The sequence below is a fragment of the Littorina saxatilis genome, linkage group LG16 (assembly GCF_037325665.1).
Source record: "Littorina saxatilis isolate snail1 linkage group LG16, US_GU_Lsax_2.0, whole genome shotgun sequence".
Taxonomy (NCBI): Eukaryota; Metazoa; Mollusca; class Gastropoda; order Littorinimorpha; family Littorinidae; genus Littorina; species Littorina saxatilis.
Window position 1 is genome coordinate 5795093 of NC_090260.1, and position 19942 is coordinate 5815034.

At 47.6% G+C, this 19942-nt stretch overlaps 1 protein-coding gene across 1 annotated transcript in view; it reads right to left on the reverse strand.

The window, feature by feature from the left end:
* The window catches only part of LOC138949823 (uncharacterized), a 49375-nt gene that overhangs the window by 5002 nt on the left and 24431 nt on the right, over positions 1-19942 (reverse strand). Inside the window, exons 5-7 of the mRNA XM_070321600.1 lie at positions 15368-15440; positions 864-1523; positions 39-223 (exon numbers count right to left, since the gene is read on the reverse strand). Coding sequence (XP_070177701.1) covers positions 39-223; positions 864-1523; positions 15368-15440 — 918 coding nt within the window. The remainder of the gene's footprint in view (positions 1-38; positions 224-863; positions 1524-15367; positions 15441-19942) is intronic.

Genomic DNA, 19942 nt, shown 5'->3' on the forward strand with positions numbered 1-19942 from the left:
CTCTGTGTGTGGTTACTTTACCGATAAAATGACTCTACCTTGCCACAAGCTTTTCATACGTGGAACCTCCCTTCATTGCGGGGTCCCCTGCCTTTTCCCCCTTCCAGCAGGTGTTCCACCAGGCGTCTCGTCTGGTGTCGTCTGTCATATCATCATGACAGAGACACCACTTGTCGACCCTTTGCCCTGCCTTCACGCCCAAACACTGCTCCAACTTCTGCAACTGAGGTCAACACACACGGACTGCAAATAAATGGAGGATATAACAAAGAACGATTTAACACGCGCTGCATAATATGACAGTTAAACTATACTTACATACGGAATCATCTGACTTCTGGGCCTAAAAGAAGAGTTTTTCTGAACAATAGCACCACAGTGTTTCCGCATGTAATAGAAAGCTGTCTGCCCGTTTTGAGTGACTCGTTTAAAACTCAAATGACGTCGTTTTCAAATGTACCGCAAATTGACGTCAACGAAGCTACCTCAGTGTTCCGAAAGTGTTGTTCTCGTCAGCAAGGTAAACAAAGTGCGCGTGGAAAAGAGAAACTCAGTATCTGTTGATGGGGAAATTGTTATCCCCTCTTTCCCCTCTCTCTCTGTGTTCTTCAAACATTATCCGCACGCTCTCTCTCTCTCTCTCTCTCTCTCTCTCTCTCTCTCTCTCTCTCTCTCTCTCTCTCTCTCTCTCTCTCTCTCTCTCTCTCTCTTTATGTGTGTGTTTGTGTGTGTGTGTGCGTGTGTGTGTGTGTGTGTGGGTGTGTGTGTTTGTGTGTGGCTGTGTAGTTGTGTGTGTGCGTGCTGGCGTGCGTGCGTGTGTGTATGTGTGCGTTTGTAGAGGAGGGGGGGTATTGCATACTTACATCGTCCATGTTTTGCAGCGCCTCCACTAGACAGCGTCTGGTCGTGTGAGGCAGGAGAATGGCCTGGTGGATTGCAGGCTGGGGTAGGTCCAAGTCACCCAGAACACAACGCTTCACGACATCTCCAGCTTGCTGCAGGTAATCAGCTGCCTTCCGCAATTCTTCTTGAACTGCATGAGGGTCCTCTTCTGTCTGACGTATGATTGCCCCCATCATTACTCCCCGGTTACGATCAATGACCAGCAGATCAACAAAGTCTTCCTCCAGAACTAAGTCTTCTTGCAGAACTAAAGGTTCTGTCTCGTCGCTGTTCATGCTCCTGGCGGCTGCCCCAGTGTAGAGGCTTCGGGAACCAGCGCCGTAAAGGCCACATTTGCCTTGAGTCATTATTATTAAAACTTCTTTCTGACTCTCTGCTTTGTCCTTGATCTTATTCATGCAGCAGTGGACTTTCTTCAGCGCTCTGTCTATGTGTACGACGTCACTGACCTCTGTACGCTTAGTGCTATCACTGTCGATTTGTTGTTGAGTTTTCAGCACGTCGATCAAGTCACCTCCCTGGGTGTGCTGTTTTGTGACGTGCACCGTGTCTACTTGGTGCGGGGGGATCATATAGACGTCCCTGTGCAGGTTAGGGAACCAGGCGTTCAGAAACTCCCTCTGGAATCAAAGACCTGACGATGTACTGTCTCCTCAAAATAATGTTTGAACCTGTTCAAGGTCTTTTGAATAACAAAACTGTATCGAGAGCAACACACGTGTTCGCTAGCAGTGTTGATAATACTAAGGACTCTCTGGGGAACGCTATTCCTACAGCTGTGTGTTATTTCACCCCCGCCCTAACCCCTCCCTCTCACCATCACAGCTGTTTCCTCCTCCCTCCCCCACTCACACCCCTACCCCCTCCCTATCACCATCACAGCTGTTTCCTCCTCCCGACCCAACTCACACCCCTACCCCCTCCCTCTCACCATCACAGCTGTTTCCTCCTCCCGACCCAACTCACACCCCTACCCCCTCCCTCTCACCATCACAGCTGTTTCCTCCTCCCGACCCAACTCACACCCCTACCCCCTCCCTCTCACCATCACAGCTGTTTCCTCCTCCCTACCCAACTCACACCCCTACCCCCTCCCTCTCACCATCACAGCTGTTTCCTCCTCCCTACCCAACTCACACCCCTACCCCCTCCCTCTCACCATCACAGCTGTGTATTACTCCTCCGTCTCACACCCCTACCCCAATCCCTCTCGCCATCACAGCTGTGTTTAATTCTTCCATCTCACACCCCTACCCCCATACCTCTCATCGTCCCAACTATGTTTTTCTTCTCCATCTCACACCCCTACCCCCATCCCTCTCATCATCACAGCTGTGTTTTACTCCTCCGTCTAACACCCCTACCCCAACCCCTCTCATCATCACAGCCGTGATTTCCTCCTCCGTCTCACACCACTACCCCCATCCCTCTCATCATCACAGCCGTGATTTACTCCTCCGTCTCACACCACTACCCCCATCCCTCTCATCATTTCTGCTGTGGTTTACTTATCCGTCTCTAACCCCTACTTCCATCCCTCTTGATATCACAGCTGGGTTTAACGTCTACGTCTAACACCACTACTCACATCCCTCTGATCATCACAGCTATGTTTTTCTCCTTCGTCTCACACCCCTACCCCATCCCTCTGATCATTACAGCTATGTTTTACTTCTCCGTCTTTAACCAATACCCCCATCCCTCTTATCATCACAACTGTGTTTTCCTCCTTCGTCTTACACCCCTACCCCATCCCTCTTATCATCACAACTGTGTTTTCCTCCTCCGTCTCACACCCCTACCCCATCCCTCTCATCATCACAGCTGTGTTTTACTCCTCCGTCTTACACCCCTACCCCACCCCTCTCATCATCACAGCTGTGTTTTACTTCTCCGTCTTACACCCCTACCCCCATCCTTCTCATTATCACAGCTGTGTTTTCCTCCTCCGTCTCACACCCCTACCCCATCTCTCTCATCATTCCAGCTGTGTTTTATCCCTCCGTCTCACACCCCTACCCCCATCCCGCTGATCATTACAGCTGTGTTTTGCTTATCCGTCGTACACAACCCCCATCCCTCTCATCCTCACAGCTATATTTTACCCCTCCGTCTCACACCACCTCCTCCATCCCTCTCATCCTCACAGCTGTATTTCATTCTTCCAGCTCACACCACTACCTCTATCCCTCTCATCATCACAGCTGCAAGTGTTGTATTCCTCCGTCTCACACCACTACCTCCATCCCCCTTATTATCACAGCTGTGTTTTTATCCTTCGTCTCACACCCGTACTCTATCCCTCTCATCATCACAGATGTGTTGTATTCCTCCGTCTCACACCCCTTCCCCCATCCCTCTCATCATCACAGCTGTGTTTTCCTCCTACATCTCACACCACTACCCCCATCCCTCTCATCATTATGTTTTCCTCCAACATCTCACACCACTACCCCCATTCCGCTGATCATAACAGCTGCGTTTTACTCCTCCGTCTCACACAACTGCCCCATCCCTCTCATTATCACAGCCGTGTTTTACTCCTCCGTCTCACACCACTACCCCCGTCCCTCTAATCATCTCAGCTGTGTTTTCCTCTTCCGTCTCACACCACTACCCGCATCCCGCTGATCAGTAAAGTTTTACTCATCCGTCTCACACCACTACCCCCGTCTCTCTAATCATCTAAGCTGTGATTTACTCCTCCGTCTCACACCAATACCCCCATCCCTCTAATCATCTCAGCTGTGATTTACTCCTCCGTCTTACACCACTACCCCAATCCATCACTTAATCACTGCTACGTTTTACTTCTTCGTCTCTAACCCCTACCCCCATTCCTCTTGATATCACAGCTGTGTTTAACTTCTCCGTGTAACACCACTACTCACATCCCTCTGATCATCACAGCTATGTTTTTCTCCTCCGTCTCACACCACTACCCCATCCCTCTCATCATCACAGCTGTGTTTTACTCCTCCGTCTCACACCCCTACCCCATTCCTCTCATCATAACAGCTGTGTGTTACCCCTCTGTCTCACATTACTACCCCCATCCCTCTCATCATTACAGATGTGTTTTCCTCCTCCGTCTCACACCACTACCCCATCCCTCTCATCATCATAGCTGTGTTTTTATTTTCCGTTTTACACCCCTACCACCATCCCTCTCATAATCACAGCTGTGAGTTACTCTTCCGTCTTATACCACTACCTCCATCCCTGTCATCATCACAGCTGTGTTTTACTCCTTCCGTCTCATACCCCTACCCCCATCCCTCTCATCACTACAGCTGTGTTTTTCTTCTCCGTTTTACACCTTAACCCCCATCCCTCTCATCAACACAGCTGTGTTTTCCTCCTCCGTCTGACACCACTATCTCCATCCCTCTTATTATCACAGCTGTGTTTTCCTCCTCCATCTCACACCCCTACCCCCATCCCCCTTATCATCACAGCTGTGTTTTTATCCTTCGTCTCACACCTCTACCCTATTCCTCTCATCATCACAGCTGTGTTTTCCTCCCACATCTCACACCCCTACCCCAATCCCTCTCATCATCACAGCTGTGTTTCATTCTTCCAGCTCACACCCTTACTCCCACCCCCCTTATCATCACAATTGTGTTTTTATCCTCCGTCTTACACCCCTACTCTATCCCTGTTATCATCACAGCTGTGTTGTATTCCTCCGTCTCACACCACTACCCCCATCCCTCTCATATTGACAGATGTGCTTTACTCCTCCGTCTTACACCCCTACCCCCATCCCTCTCATTATCACATCTGTGTTTTACTCCTCCGTCTCACACCCTACCCCCATACCTCTTGATATGACAGCTGTGTTTAACTTCTCCGTCTAACACCACTACTTACATCCCTCTGATCATCACAGCTATGTTTTTCTGCTCCGTCTCACACCCCTATCCCATCCCTCTCATCATCACAGCTGTGTTTTTCTCCTCCGGCTGACACCCCTACCCCCATCCTTCTCATCATTACAGCTGTGTTTTACCCCTCTGTCTCACATTACTACGCCCATCCCTCTCATCATCGCAGCTGTGTTTTACTCATCTGTCTCACACCACTACCCCCACCCTTCTCATCATAACAGCTGTGTTTTACTCCTCCGTCTCACACCACTACCCCCATCCCTCTTATCATCACGGCTGTGTTTTACTCTTCCGTCTTACACCACTACCCCATCTCTCTCATCATCTCAGCTGTGTTTTACTGATCCGTCTCACACCACTACCCCCATACTTCTCATCATCACAGCTGTGCTTTCGTTCTCCGTCTCACACCACTACCCCATCCCTCTAATCATCACAGCTGTGTTTTCCTCCTCCGTCTCACACCCCTACCCCCATCCCTCTCATCATCACAGATTTGTTTTCCTCCTCCGTCTCACACCCCTACCCTCATCCCTCTCATCATCACAGCTGTGTTTTACTCCTCCGTCTCACACCCCTACCCCCATACCTCTCAACATCACAGCTGTGTTTCCTCCTCCGTCTTACACCACTGCCCCATCCCTCTCATCATCACAGCTGTGTTTTTCTCATCCGTCTTACACCACTACCCCTTGCCTCTCATCATCACAGCTGTGTTTTTATCCTTCGTCTCACACCCCTACCCCATGTCTCTCATCATCACAGCTGTGTTTTACTTTTCGTCTGACATCACTACCCTAGTCCCTCACATCATGACAGCTGTGTTTACCTTCTCCATCTTACACCACTACCCCATTCAACTTATAATCAAAGCTGTGATTTACTCCTCCGTCTCACACCACTATCTCCATCCCTCTAATTATCAAAGCTGTGATTTACTCCTCCGTCTCACACCACTATCTCCATCCCTCTTATTATCACTGTTGTGTTTTCCTCCTCCGTCTCACACCCCTACCCCCATCCTTCTTATTATCACAGCTGTGTTTTTATCATTCGTCTCACACCCCTACCCTATCCCTCTCATCATCACATCTGTGTTATACTTCTCCGTCTCACACCACTACCCCCATCCCTCTCATATTGACAGCTGTGTTTTACTCCTCCGTCTCACACCCCTTCCCCCATCTCTCTCATCATCACAGCTGTGTTTTTATCCTTCGTCTCACACCCCTACCCTATCCATCTCATCATCTCAGCTGTGTTATTTTCCTCCGTCTCACACCACTACCCCCATCCCTCTCATCATCACAGCTGTGTTGTACTTCTCCGTCTTTAACCAATACCCCCATCCCTCTTATCATCACAACTGTGTTTTCCTCCTTCGTCTTACAACCCTACCCCATCCATCTCATCATCACAGCTGTGTTTTCCTCCTCCGTCTCACAACCCTACCCCATCTATCTCATCATCACAGCTGTGTTTTACCCCTCCATGTCACATCACTACCCCCATCCCGCTGATCATTACAGCTGCGTTTTACTCATCCGCCTCACACCACTACCCCCGTCCCTCTAATCATCACAGTTGTGTTTTACTCGTCCGTCTCACACCACTACCCCCGTTGCTCTAATCATCTCAGTTGTGTTTTACTCCTCCGTCTCACACCACTACCCCATCCCTCTCATCATCACAGCTATGTTTTATTCCTCCGTCTCACACCACTACCCCCATCCCTCTAATCATCTCAGCTGTGGTTTACTCCTCCGTCTCACGCCACTACCCCATCCCTCTCATCATCACAGCTAGCTATGTTTTACTCCTCCGTCTCACACCACTACCCCCATTCCTCTAATCATCTCAGCTGTGGTTTACTCCTCCGTCTCACACCACTACCCCCATCCCTCTCATAATCACAGCTATGTTTTACTTCACCGTCTCTAAATCCTACCCCCATCCCTCTTCATGTCACAGCTGTGTTTAACTTCTCCGTCTCACACCCCTACCCCATCTCTCTTATCATCACAGCTATATTGTCCTCCTCCGTCTCACACCCCTACCCCATTCCTCTCATCATCACAGCTGTGCTTTACTTCTCCGTCTTTAACAACTACCCCATCCCTCTCGTCATCACAGCTGTGTTTTCCTCCTCCGTCTCACACCCCTACCCCATCCCTTTCATCATCACAGCTGTGTTTTATCCCTCCGTCTCACACCACTACCCCCATCCCGCTGATCATTACAGCTGTGTTTTGCTTATCCGTCGTACACAACCCCCATCCCTCTCATCCTCACAGCTGTGTTTCATTCTTCCAGCTCACACCACTACCCCCATCCTCCTTATCATCACAGCTGTGTTTTTATCCTTCGTCTCACACCCGTACTCTATCCCTCTCATTATCACAGCTGTGTTGTATTCCTCCGTTTCACACCACTACCCCCATCCCTCTCATCATCACAGCTGTGTTTTCCTCCTACATCTCACACCACTTCCCCCATCCCTCTCATCATCTTAGCAATGTTTTCCTCCTACATCTCACACCACTACCCCGTTCCTGCTGATCATTACAGCTGCGTTTTACTCTTCCGTCTCACACCACTACCCCATCCCTCTCATTATCACAGCCGTGTTTTACTCCTCCGTCTCACACCACTACCCCCATCCCTCTAATCATCTCAGCCGTGTTTTACTAATCCGTCTCACACCACTACCCCTATCCCGCTGATCGTTAAAGTTTTACTCATCCGTCTCACACCCCTACCCAATCGCTCTAAACATCTAAGCTGTGATTTACTCTTCCATCTCACACCTCTACCCCTATACCTCTGATCATCTCTGCTGTGGTTTACTCCTCCGTTTCACACCACTACCCCCATCCCTCTCATAATCACTGCTACGTTTTACTTTTCCGTCTCTAATAACCCCTACCCCCATCCCTCTTGATATCACAGCTGTGTTTAACTTCTCCGTCCAACACCACTACTCACATCCCTCTGATTATCACAGCTATGTTTTTCTCCTCCGTCTTACACCACTACCCCATGCCTCACATCATCACAGCTGTGTTTTACTCCTCCGTCTGACATCACTACCCCCATCCCTCTCATCATCACAGCTGTGTGTTACCCCTCTGTCTCACATTACTACCCCCATCCCTCTCATCATTACAGATGTGTTTTCCTCCTCCGTCTCACACCACTACCCCATCCCTCTCATCATCATAGCTGTGTTTTTATTTTCCGTTTTACACCCCTACCACCATCCCTCTCATAATCACAGCTGTGAGTTACTCTTCCGTCTTATACCACTACCTCCATCCCTGTCATCATCACAGCTGTGTTTTACTCCTCCGTCTCATACCCCTACCCCCATCCCTCTCATCACTACAGCTGTGTTTTTCTTCTCCGTTTTACACCTTAACCCCCATCCCTCTCATCAACACAGCTGTGTTTTCCTCCTCCGTCTGACACCACTATCTCCATCCCTCTTATTATCACTGTTGTGTTTTCCTCCTCCGTCTCACACCCCTACCCCCATCCCCCTTATCATCACATCTGTGTTTTTATCCTTCGTCTCACACCTCTACCCTATTCCTCTCATCATCACAGCTGTGTTTTCCTCCCACATCTCACACCCCTACCCCAATCCCTCTCATCATCACAGCTGTGTTTCATTCTTCCAGCTCACACCCTTACTCCCATCCCCCTTATCATCACAATTGTGTTTTTATCCTCCGTCTCACACCCCTACTCTATCCTTTTCATCATCACAGCTGTGTTGTATTCCTCCGTCTCACACCACAACCCCCATCCCTCTCATTTTGACAGCTGTGTTTTCCCCCTCCGTCTAACACCCCTACCCCCATCCCTCTAATCATCACAGCTGTGTTTTACTCCTCCGTCTGACACCCTACCCCCATCCCTCTCGATATCACAGCTGTGTTTAACTTCTCCTTCTAACACCACTACTCACATCCCTCTGAGCATCACAGCTATGTTTTTCTCCTCCGTCTCACACCCCTACCCCATCCCTCTCATCATCACAGCTGTGTTTTTCTCCTCCGTCTCACACCCCTACCCCCATTCTTCTCATCATTACAGTTGTGTTTTACCCCTCTGTCTCACATTACTACGCCCATCCCTCTCATCATCGCAGCTGTGTTTTACTCATCTGTCTCACACCACTACCCCCACCCTTCTCATCATAACAGCTGTGTTTTTCTCCTCCGTCTCACACCCCTACCCCCATTCTTCTCATCATTACAGTTGTGTTTTACCCCTCTGTCTCACATTACTACGCCCATCCCTCTCATCATCGCAGCTGTGTTTTACTCATCTGTCTCACACCACTACCCCCACCCTTCTCATCATAACAGCTGTGTTTTACTCATCCGTCTCACACCACTGCCCCATCCCTCTCATCATCTCAGCTGTGTTTTACTGATCCGTCTCACACCACTACCCCCATCCTTCTCATCATCACAGCTGTGCTTTCGTTCTCCGTCTCACACCACTACCCTATCCCGCTCATCAACACAGCTGTGTTTTACTCCTCCGTCTCACACTACTACCTCCATCCCTCTCATCATCACAGATTTGTTTTCCTCCTCCGTCTCACACCCCTACCCCCATCCCTCTCATAATCACGGCTATGGTTTACTCCTCCGTCTCACACCCCTACCCCCATCCCTCTTGATATCACAGCTGTGTTTAACTTCTCCGTCTAACACCACTACTCACATCCCTCTGATCATCACAGCTATGTTTTTCTCCTCCGTCTTACACCACTACCCCCATCCCTCTCATCATCACAGCTGTGTTTTACTCCTCCGTCTCACAACCCTATCCCCATCCCTCTCATCATCACAGCTGTGTGTTACCCCTCTGTCTCACATTACTACCCCCATCCCTCTCATCATTACAGATGTGTTTTCCTCCTCCGTCTCACACCACTACCCCATCCCTCTCATCATCATAGCTGTGTTTTTATTTTCCGTTTTACACCCCTACCACCATCCCTCTCATAATCACAGCTGTGAGTTACTCTTCCGTCTTATACCACTACCTCCATCCCTGTCATCATCACAGCTGTGTTTCCCTACTCCGTTTCACACCACTACCCCATCACTCTCTTTATCACAGCTGTGTTTTCCTCTTCCGTCTCACACCCCTACCCCCATCCCTCTCATCATCACAGATTTGTTTTACTCCTTCGTCTCACACCACTACCCCCATCCCTCTCATCATCACAGCCGTGTTTTCCTCCTCCGTCTCACACCCCTACCCCCATCCCTCTCATCATCACAGCTGTGTTTTCCTCCTCCGTCTCACACCCCTACCCCATCCCTCTCATCATCACAGCTGTGTTTTCCTCCTCCGTCTTACACCACTACCCCATGCCTCTCATCATCACAGCTGTGTTTTTATCCTTCGTCTCACACCCCTACTCCATCCCTCTCATCATCACAGCTGTGTTTTACTCCTCCGTCGGACATCACTACCCCCGTCTCCCACATCATCACAGCTGTGTTTACCTTCTCCGTATTACACCACTACCCCATTCAACTTATAATCAAAGCTGTGATTTACTCCTCCGTCTCACACCACTATCTCCATCCCTCTTATTATCACTGTTGTGTTTTCCTCCTCCGTCTCACACCACTATCTACATCCCTCTTATTATCACAGTTGTGTTTTTCTTCTCCGTCTCACACCCCTACCCCCATCCTTCTTATTATCACAGCTGTGTTTTTATCATTCGTCTCACACCCCTACCCTATCAATCTCATCATCACAGCTGTGTTATATTTCTCCGTCTCACACCACTACCCCCATCCCTCTCATATTGACAGCTGTGCTTTACTCCTCCGTTCAACACCCCTACCACCATCCCTCTTATCATCACATCTGTGTTTTTATCCTTCGTCTCACACCCCTACCCTATCCATCTCATCATCGCAGCTGTGTAATATTCCTCCGTCTCACACCCCTACCCCCATCCCTCTCATCATCACAGCTGTGTTTTACTTCTCCGTCTTTAACCACTACCCCCATCCCTCTCATAATCACAGCTGTGGTTTCCTCCTTCGTCTTGCAACCGTACCCCCATCCCTCTCATCATCATAACAGCTGTGTTTTCCTCCTCCGTCTCACACCCCTACCCCATCCATCTCATCATCACAGCTGTGTGTTACTCCTCCGTCTCACACCACTACCCCGTTCCTGCTGATCATTACAGCTGCGTTTTACTCTTCCGTCTCACACCACTACCCCCATCCCTCTCAACATCTCAGTTGTGTTTTATTCCTCCGTCTCACACCATTACCCCCGTCACTCTAATCATCTCAGTTGTGTTTTACTCCTCCGTCTCACACCACTACCCCACCCCTCTCATCATCACAGCTGTGTTTTACTCATCCGTCTTACACCACTACCCCCATCCCTCTAATCATCTCAGCTGTGGTTTACTTCTCCGTCTCACACCACTACCCCATCCCTCTCATCATCACAGCTGTGTTTTACTCCTCCGTCTCACACCACTACCCCCATCCCTCTAATCATCTCAGCTGTGGTTTACTTCTCCGTCTCACACCACTACCCCCATCCCTCTCATAATCACGGCTATGGTTTACTTCGCCGTCTCTAATTCCTACCCCCATCCCTCTTGATATCACAACTGTGTTTAACTTCTCCGTCTCACACCCCTACCCAATCTCTCTCATAATCACAGCTATATTGTCCTCCTCCGTCTCACACCCCTACCCCATTCCTCTCATCATCACAGCTGTGCTTTACTTCTCCGTCTTTAACAACTACCCCATCCCTCTCGTCATCACAGCTGTGTTTTCCTCCTCCGTCTCACACCCCTACCCCATCCCTCTCATCATCACAGCTGTGTTTTATCCCTCCGTCTCACACCACTACCCCCATCCCGCTGATCATTACAGCTGTGTTTTGCTTATCCGTCGTACACAACCCCCATCCCTCTCATCCTCACAGCTATATTTTACCCCTCCGTCTTACACCACTGCCCCATCCCTCTCATCATCACAGCTGTGTTTCATTCTTCCAGCTCACACCACTACCCCCATCCTCCTTATCATCACAGCTGTGTTTTTATCCTTCGTCTCACACCCGTACTCTATCCCTCTCATTATCACAGCTGTGTTGTATTCCTCCGTTTCACACCACTACCCCCATCCCTCTCATCATCACAGCTGTGTTTTCCTCCTACATCTCACACCACTTCCCCCATCCCTCTCATCATCTCAGCAATGTTTTCCTCCTACATCTCACACCACTACCCCATTCCTGCTGATCATTAAAGCTGCGTTTTACTCCTCCGTCTCACACAACTGCCCCATCCCTCTCATTATCACAGCCGTGTTTTACTCCTCCGTCTTACACCAATACCCCCGTCCCTCTAATCATCTCAGCTGTGGTTTACTCTTCCGTCTCACACCACTACCCTATCCCGCTGATCGTTAAAGTTTTACTCTTCCGTCTCACACCCCTACCCCATCCCTCTCATCATCTAAGCTGTGATTTACTCCTCCGTCTCACACCACTACCCCCATCCCTCTAATCATCTCAGCTGTGGTTTACTTCTCCGTCTCACACCACTACCCCCATCCCTCTCATAATCACGGCTATGTTTTACTTCTCCGTCTCTAACCCCTACCCCCATCCCTCTTGATATCACAGCTGTGTTTAACTTCTCCGTCTAACACCACTACTCACATCCCTCTGATCATCACAGCTATGTTTTTCTTCTCCGTCTCACACCCCTACCCTATCCCTTTAATAATCACAGCTGTGTTTTACTCCTCCCTCTGACACTACTACCCCCATCCCTCTCATCATCACAGCTGTGTGTTACCCCTCTGTCTCACATTACTACCCCCATCCCTCTCATCATTACAGATGTGTTTTCCTCCTCCGTCTCACACCACTACCCCATCCCTCTCATCATCATAGCTGTGTTTTTATTTTCCGTTTTACACCCCTACCCCCATCCCTCTCATAATCACAGCTGTGAGTTACTCCTCCGTCTTATACCACTACCTCCATCCCTGTCATCATCACAGCTGTGTTTTACTCCTCCGTCTCAAACCCCAACCCCCATCCCTCTCATCACTACAGCTGTGTTTTTCTTCTCCGTTTTACACCCCTCCCCCATCCCTCTCATTATCACAGCTGTGTTTTCCTCCTCCGTCTCACACCCCTACCCTATTCCTCTCATCATTACAGCTGTGTTGTTTTTCTCCGTCTCACACCACTACCCCAATCCCTCTCATCATCATAGCTATGTTTTCCTCCCACATCTCACACCCCTACCCCAATTTCTCTCATCATCACAGCTGTGTTTCATTCTTCCAGCTTACACCCTTACTCCCACCCCCCTTATCATCACAGTTGTTTTTTTATCCTCCGTCTCACACCCGTACTCTATCCCTCTCATCATCACAGCTGTGTTGTATTACTCCGTCTCACACCACTACCCCAATCCCTCTCATATTGACAGCTGTGTTTTACTCCTCCGTCTTACACCGCTAACCCCATCCCTCTAATGATCACGGCCGTGTTTTACTCCTCCGTCTGACACGCTACCCCCATCCATCTAATCATCTCAGCTGTGTTTTGCTCCTCCGTCTCACACCACTACCCCCATCCCTTTAATCATCACAGCTATGTTTTACTTCTTCGTCTCCAACCTCTACCCCCATCCATCCAATCATCTCAGCTGTGTTTTTCTCCTCCGTCTCACACCCCTACCCCATTCTTCTCATCATCAAAACTGTGTTGTACTTCACCGACTATAACCATTACCCCCATCCCGCTGATCATTACAGCTGTTTTTTCCTTCTCTGTCTCACACCCCTACTCTATCCCTCTCATCATCACAGCTGTGTTGTATTCCTCCGTCTCACACCCCTACTCCCATCCCTCTCATTAGCACAGCTGTGTTTTACCCCTCCGTCTCACACCACTATCCCATCCCTCTCATCATCACAGCTGTGTTGTAATCCTCCGTCTCACACCACTACCCCATTCCTCTCATCATCACAGCTGTGTGTTACTCCTCCGTCTCACACCCCTACCCCCATCCCTCTCATTAGCACAGCTGTGTTTTACTCCTCCGTCTCACACCACTACCCCATCCCTCTCATCATCACAGCTGTGTTTTACTCCCCCGTCTCACACCACTACCCCCATCCCTCTCATTAGCACAGCTGTGTTTTACTCCTCCGTCTCACACCACTACCCCATCCCTCTCATCATCACTGCTGTGTTTTACTCCTCCGTCTTACACCCCTACCCCCATCCCTCTCATTATCACAACTGTGTTTTACTCCTCCATCTAACACCCCTACCCCCATCCCTCTCATCATCACTGCTGTGTGTTACTCCTCCGTCTTACACCCCTACCCCCATCCCCCTCATTATCACAACTGTGTTTTACTCCTCCGTCTGACACCACTACCCCATCCCTCTCATCATCACTGCTGTGTGTTACTCCTCCGTCTTACACCCCTACCCCCATCCCTCTCATTATCACAACTGTGTTTTACTCCTCCATCTAACACCCCTACCCCCATCCCCCTCATTATCACAACTGTGTTTTACTCCTCCGTCTGACACCACTACCCCATCCCTCTCATCATCACTGCTGTGTTTTACTCCTCCGTCTCACACCCCTACCCCCATCCCTCTCATCATCACAGCTGTGTTTTTCTCCTCCGTCTTACACCCCTACCGAATCTCTCTCATCATCACAGCTGTATTTTCCTCCTCCGTCTCACACCCCTACCCCGTTCCTCTCATCATCACAGCTGTGTTTTACTTCTCCGTCTTTAACCACTTTCCCATCCCTCTCATCATTGCAGCTGTGTTTTCCTCCTCCGTCTCACACCCCTACCCCATTCCTCTCATCATCACAGCTGTATTTTACTTCTCCGTCTTTAACCACTACCCCATCCCTCTCATCATTACAGCTGTGTTTTACCCCTCTGTCTCACATCACTGCCCCATCCCTCTCAACATCACAGCTGTGTTTTACTCCTACGTCTCACACCCCTACCCCCATCCCTCTCATCATCACAGCTGTGTTTTACTTTTTCCTCCCCCACCCACACCCCTGCCACCACACTTTCGGTTACATCAATCTCTGACACTGATGTCACACCAATCCATTGCCGCTGATGTCACACCAATCTCTTGACACTGATGTCGACACTGTTGTCACACCAATCTCTAGACACTGATGTCACACCAATCTTTTGACACTGATGTCGACACTGTTGTCACACCAATCTCTAGACACTGATGTCACACCAATCTCTTGTCAAGGGATTGGTATGACATCAGTGTCAGAGATTGGTGTGACGGAAAGTTTCAGTCAGCGTGTAAAGCAACGAGGCTGTTGATGGTTCGGGTCGTGTACAATGTGACAATGATCAAACCCTTACAAAACCTGATACGGAGTCTGAATGATGTAATGATTTACCTTGAAAATTAACAATTTTAAGCTTGTATAATGTCGGTGAACTTAGTGGCCAAGTTTGTTCACTTACCTCACTGTTTGACAACCTTGACCCTTGGTCCTCTGGCTCCTGAGAGCTCGCCATCGTGCTGCTTGGCTCTGACCTGAAACATTATGAACATCTGATACTGTGACATGGCTTGGTAACATTGTGTGTGACCTGAAACATCATGTACATATGATACTGTGACATGGCTTGGTAACATTGTGTGTGACCTGAAACATCATGTACATCTAGACTGAGACATGGCTTGGTAACATTGTGTGTGACTTAAAACATCACGTACATCTGATACTGTGACATGGCTTGGTAACATTGTGTGTGACTTAAAACATCATGTACATCTAGACTTCTCGTCATAAAAAAACTGTTCACATGCGTTTGAGGGCAGATCTTTCTGACGAGGCTGTTGATTGTAAAACCAAGTATATGACTGGAAAGTCCTTTGATTTTCCTACCTTGTTCAGAAAACAGATTTAGTTTACATGACGTAGTGTCAATAGAGTGGAACCTGCAACACAGACATTCCCCAAAATTAAATTCGCAAAAGCAAGGTTCCTGCGTTAAAATCGACAACAAATCAGAACAACTAAATTGAAACATGTTTAGCATGTAATTAGACAGAACAATCAAATCTGCACCCAACACAGTCAGTTTTGTTCACATGTCTGGTCTAACATGGACGCTATGGCATGCTGAGCGATGTAGGTGTCAATCCTCTCAGAAGGCATACAAGGCAGTTGTTGAAGCCGTTTTAGCGGGTAATGCGACAAACAATGGTAACTTGTTAACGCATTGTCTTCAAACTTTCAGTGATTTGTGCTTGTCCTTTTAAAATTAAACACTGACAAAATGATGCAATGTAGCACCATGCCCCTATGATGCAGCTGTCTTACGCTGTGCCGAATATCCTTGCGAATATGAACATGTTGTATTCGGCAAAAACAGAGACGAATGGACAGGAACAAAATAATATTGAAAATGCGAAGCCTTACCGATCATTGTGAATGCATACACTTCTATAAACGAATGTCTTGTGGATGTAATACGAACGTTGCGAGTGGCCTTGCGAATTTTGCGATTGCTTGTAACCATGTTACGAATAAAGCGATTATGCAATTCGCATTGTTCGTAATACTGCTCGTACACTGTGTGCCGATTTCCCTTGCGAATAGAATTCGCCAATAATTCTTAATGATCGGGACATGGTCGCAAGACATTCGTAAATGTTCTTAGCCATTCGCCACCATTCGTCTCTTGTTGCGAATACTAGCAACATGCTCCTAATATTCGCAAGGAAGGCATATTCTTCACTTTTTAGCAACGTACTCGTAAGTGTTCGCAAGACATTCGTTACCATCGTTAAGGTATTCGTAGCGCTCGCAAGGCATTCGCAATGATCGGTACACATTCGCAAGAACTCGCAACCATTCGTAAGACATTAGCAAGAAATGTGTATATGAACATTGTATTCGGCACACAAAAAAGAGACGAATGGACAGGACAAATATTGACCATTCGAAGCCTTACGTATCCTTGCGAATGTCTTACGAATGGTTGCGAGTGCTTGCGAATGTCTACCGATCATTGCAAATGCATACGAATCCATATCTGCAAGAGTATTCGGCACAGTGTAAGACAGGCATAACGAATGTTTGCGAATGCCTTGCGAGCGTTACGAATACATTGCGATGATTACGAATGTTCGCAAGGATATTCGGCACAGTGTAAGACAGGCATAACGAATGTTTGCGAATGCCTTGCGAGCGTTACGAATACATTGCGATGATTACGAATGTCTTGCGAATACTTACGAGTACGTTGCAAAAAAGTTAAGAATATGACTTCCTTGCGAATATTAGGAACATGATTGTTGCTATCTTCGAAACATAAGACAAATGGTTTGCGAATGTCTTGCGACCATGTCCCGATCATTGCGAATTATTGCAAAATTCTATTGGCAAGGACAATTCGGCACACGTGTAGCATGACGAAAACAGAGCGACTTGGATAGGGCAAGGCCAACTGGATGGCTGCAAGATGTTGTTGCTGCCAGGCTTGGGGCTCGGAGTGTTGCTATACTGTGTCTCACTCCAACATCATCAATTTAAGGTAGAGCTTTAAGCAATTGCAAGAGCGCAGTAACGACAATGTCATGGTCGGCCCGCACTCACCACAACAGTGAGGGCAATGTCCTGGTCGGCCCACACTCACCACAACAGTGAGGGCAATGTCATGGTCGGCCCGCACTCACCACACCAGTGAGGGCAATGTCATGGTCGGCCCGCACTCATCACAACAGTGAGGGCAATGTCATGGTCGGCCCGCACTCACCACAACAGTGAGGGCAATGTCATGGTCGGCCCGCACTCACCACAACAGTGAGGGCAATGTCATGGTCGGCCCGCACTCACCACACCAGTGAGGGCAATGTCATGGTCGGCCCGCACTTACCACAACAGTGAGGGCAATGTCATGGTCGGCCCGCACTCATCACACCAGTGAGGGCAATGTCATGGTCGGCCCGCACTCACCACAACAGTGAGGGCAATGTCATGGTCGGCCCGCACTCATCACACCAGTGAGGGCTCTCCAAGGTGCGCGTCCCTGCGTCCTATACGCACTTCCTCTATAAACTGTGGATAATCGTCAGCGAAGATGGGGACATTCTGCTGGGATTTTGCCAGTGTCCGGGGGGGGGGGGGGGGCAAGTACTTATATTTCACAACTTAGGCATGTTATTGTTAGTATTGTTACTCCTCACTGAAACCATGTAAAGCAGGCTGTTCACCCTCAATAATGCTTTTACTGTATTAGTACTGTCACAGTATGTTTGCATGCATACATGCAAATATTAGTAAGCTTCCATGAAATATTGAATATGTGACCCTCCACCACGAAATGAGTCGCATGTCACCTCGCGCGGTTCTGCGCTAGGCTTAATATAAGTCCGGGGAGTGTCTGGTAACAGTGTGAGGGTCACCTTAGTCACAGGCTTATAACTCAAACAGTTTTCGCTCTTTTTTAAAACGGTTTTCACCACTGGATAGAGCATAAAAAACTCTTTAGGAAAATGTAAACATATGAAAATCATGCAAAGGTGACATGCGACTCATTCCGTGGTGGAGGGTCACATATACCCATTTCGCAGCACGAGGATGGTTGAATCACTAACAGTAGCACTGCCTCTTCCATACCCATCTCCTTTTTGAAAAGAGTATACGTATGGACCAGTGGCAGTGAATGGTTAATGATCATATGGGTTGCTCTGATTTCATTCATGATCAGGTACATTTGTTTTTTAACCACACAAACACTTAGACAACAATTATCAGAGTATGAGTTTTTCCGCGTTTTGATTTTCATTTAAATCCAAGTCACAGCTTCTGTTTTATGATGAGTGATGTAGTTTGAAACACTTGGACAACAATTATCAGAGTATGAGTTTTTCCACTTTTTGATTTTCATTTAAATCCAAGTCACAGCTTCTGTTTTATGATGAGTGATGTAGTTTGAAACACTTGGACAACAATTATCAGAGTATGAGTTTTTCCGCGTTTTGATTTTCATTTAAATCCAAGTCACAGCTTCTGTTTTATGATGAGTGATGTAGTTTGAAGTGTTGGTATTAAATGTTCACTGACAATCATTCTGTGCTGGTATTCCCATTTTCACCTGCAGGGTTATGAAATATATGGGGAGAAACTTGGTCAGTAAAATCATCTTCAAGCGTGAACTGAAAATTGTCTCTGTTTAAAATTACAATGTATTTCGTGAACCACCTGGAGAATGACCCTTGCGTGATTTAAAACTGCCTGCTGTGAATACTGTTGTGATACTATGAATTTTCTTTTGAGAAAAGCAAAAGAATGAAAAGCTTAACTAGCTTGTGAATGAGCCTCTTACTTCCATGTGGGGCTAGCTGCTTTAAACTATTTTTAATGCCTGAAAAGGATAGTGATGGAAAGTACTAGTTTAATGTCAGGTGTGACATATACTATTGATTGAACTATTTTTGTATTAATCTGCAATTTTGTTACAACCTACTTTGTTTACTTGGTGACAAGCTAGTGTGAGGCACTTGTTAGTGCTTGAATAGTACGGTGGTGCACATTATTTATCATTTCAGTCTAGTCGTACTCATGATTACAATCAATAGTTCTTGTGAGCTTGTACAGTTATGTGATGTATCTCAGTCTTTTTCCTTGAGGCAAACCATTTTTTCTTTGAACGACACGTAGTTCAGTTTGACCATTTGTTTCTTTGTCGTGTTCTTGTGGTATGCAACTGCAAGCTTTTGTCTGATTTCAGACCATATTCTGTGGGCCATTTGTATGCTGAAGTAGTTTTGTTTTTCTGCCAGTTCTGTCAGATTGTGTTTTTGCAGTGAGATTCATGTTCAAAATGTTTGACAAGATTAAAAGAATGATCCTGTTTCTTAAATGCCTTCGTGTTCATTGGTTTGTAGACTATGTGTCACTTGCTGTCTAGTTTTTCAGTGAAATTGTTTTGCTAACTAGCTGCAGTATCACACTTAAACCATTTCTTCCTCTCTCAGCACATAAAGTCAAAGCATGGTACAATCTTTGTTGTTCCATTTATACT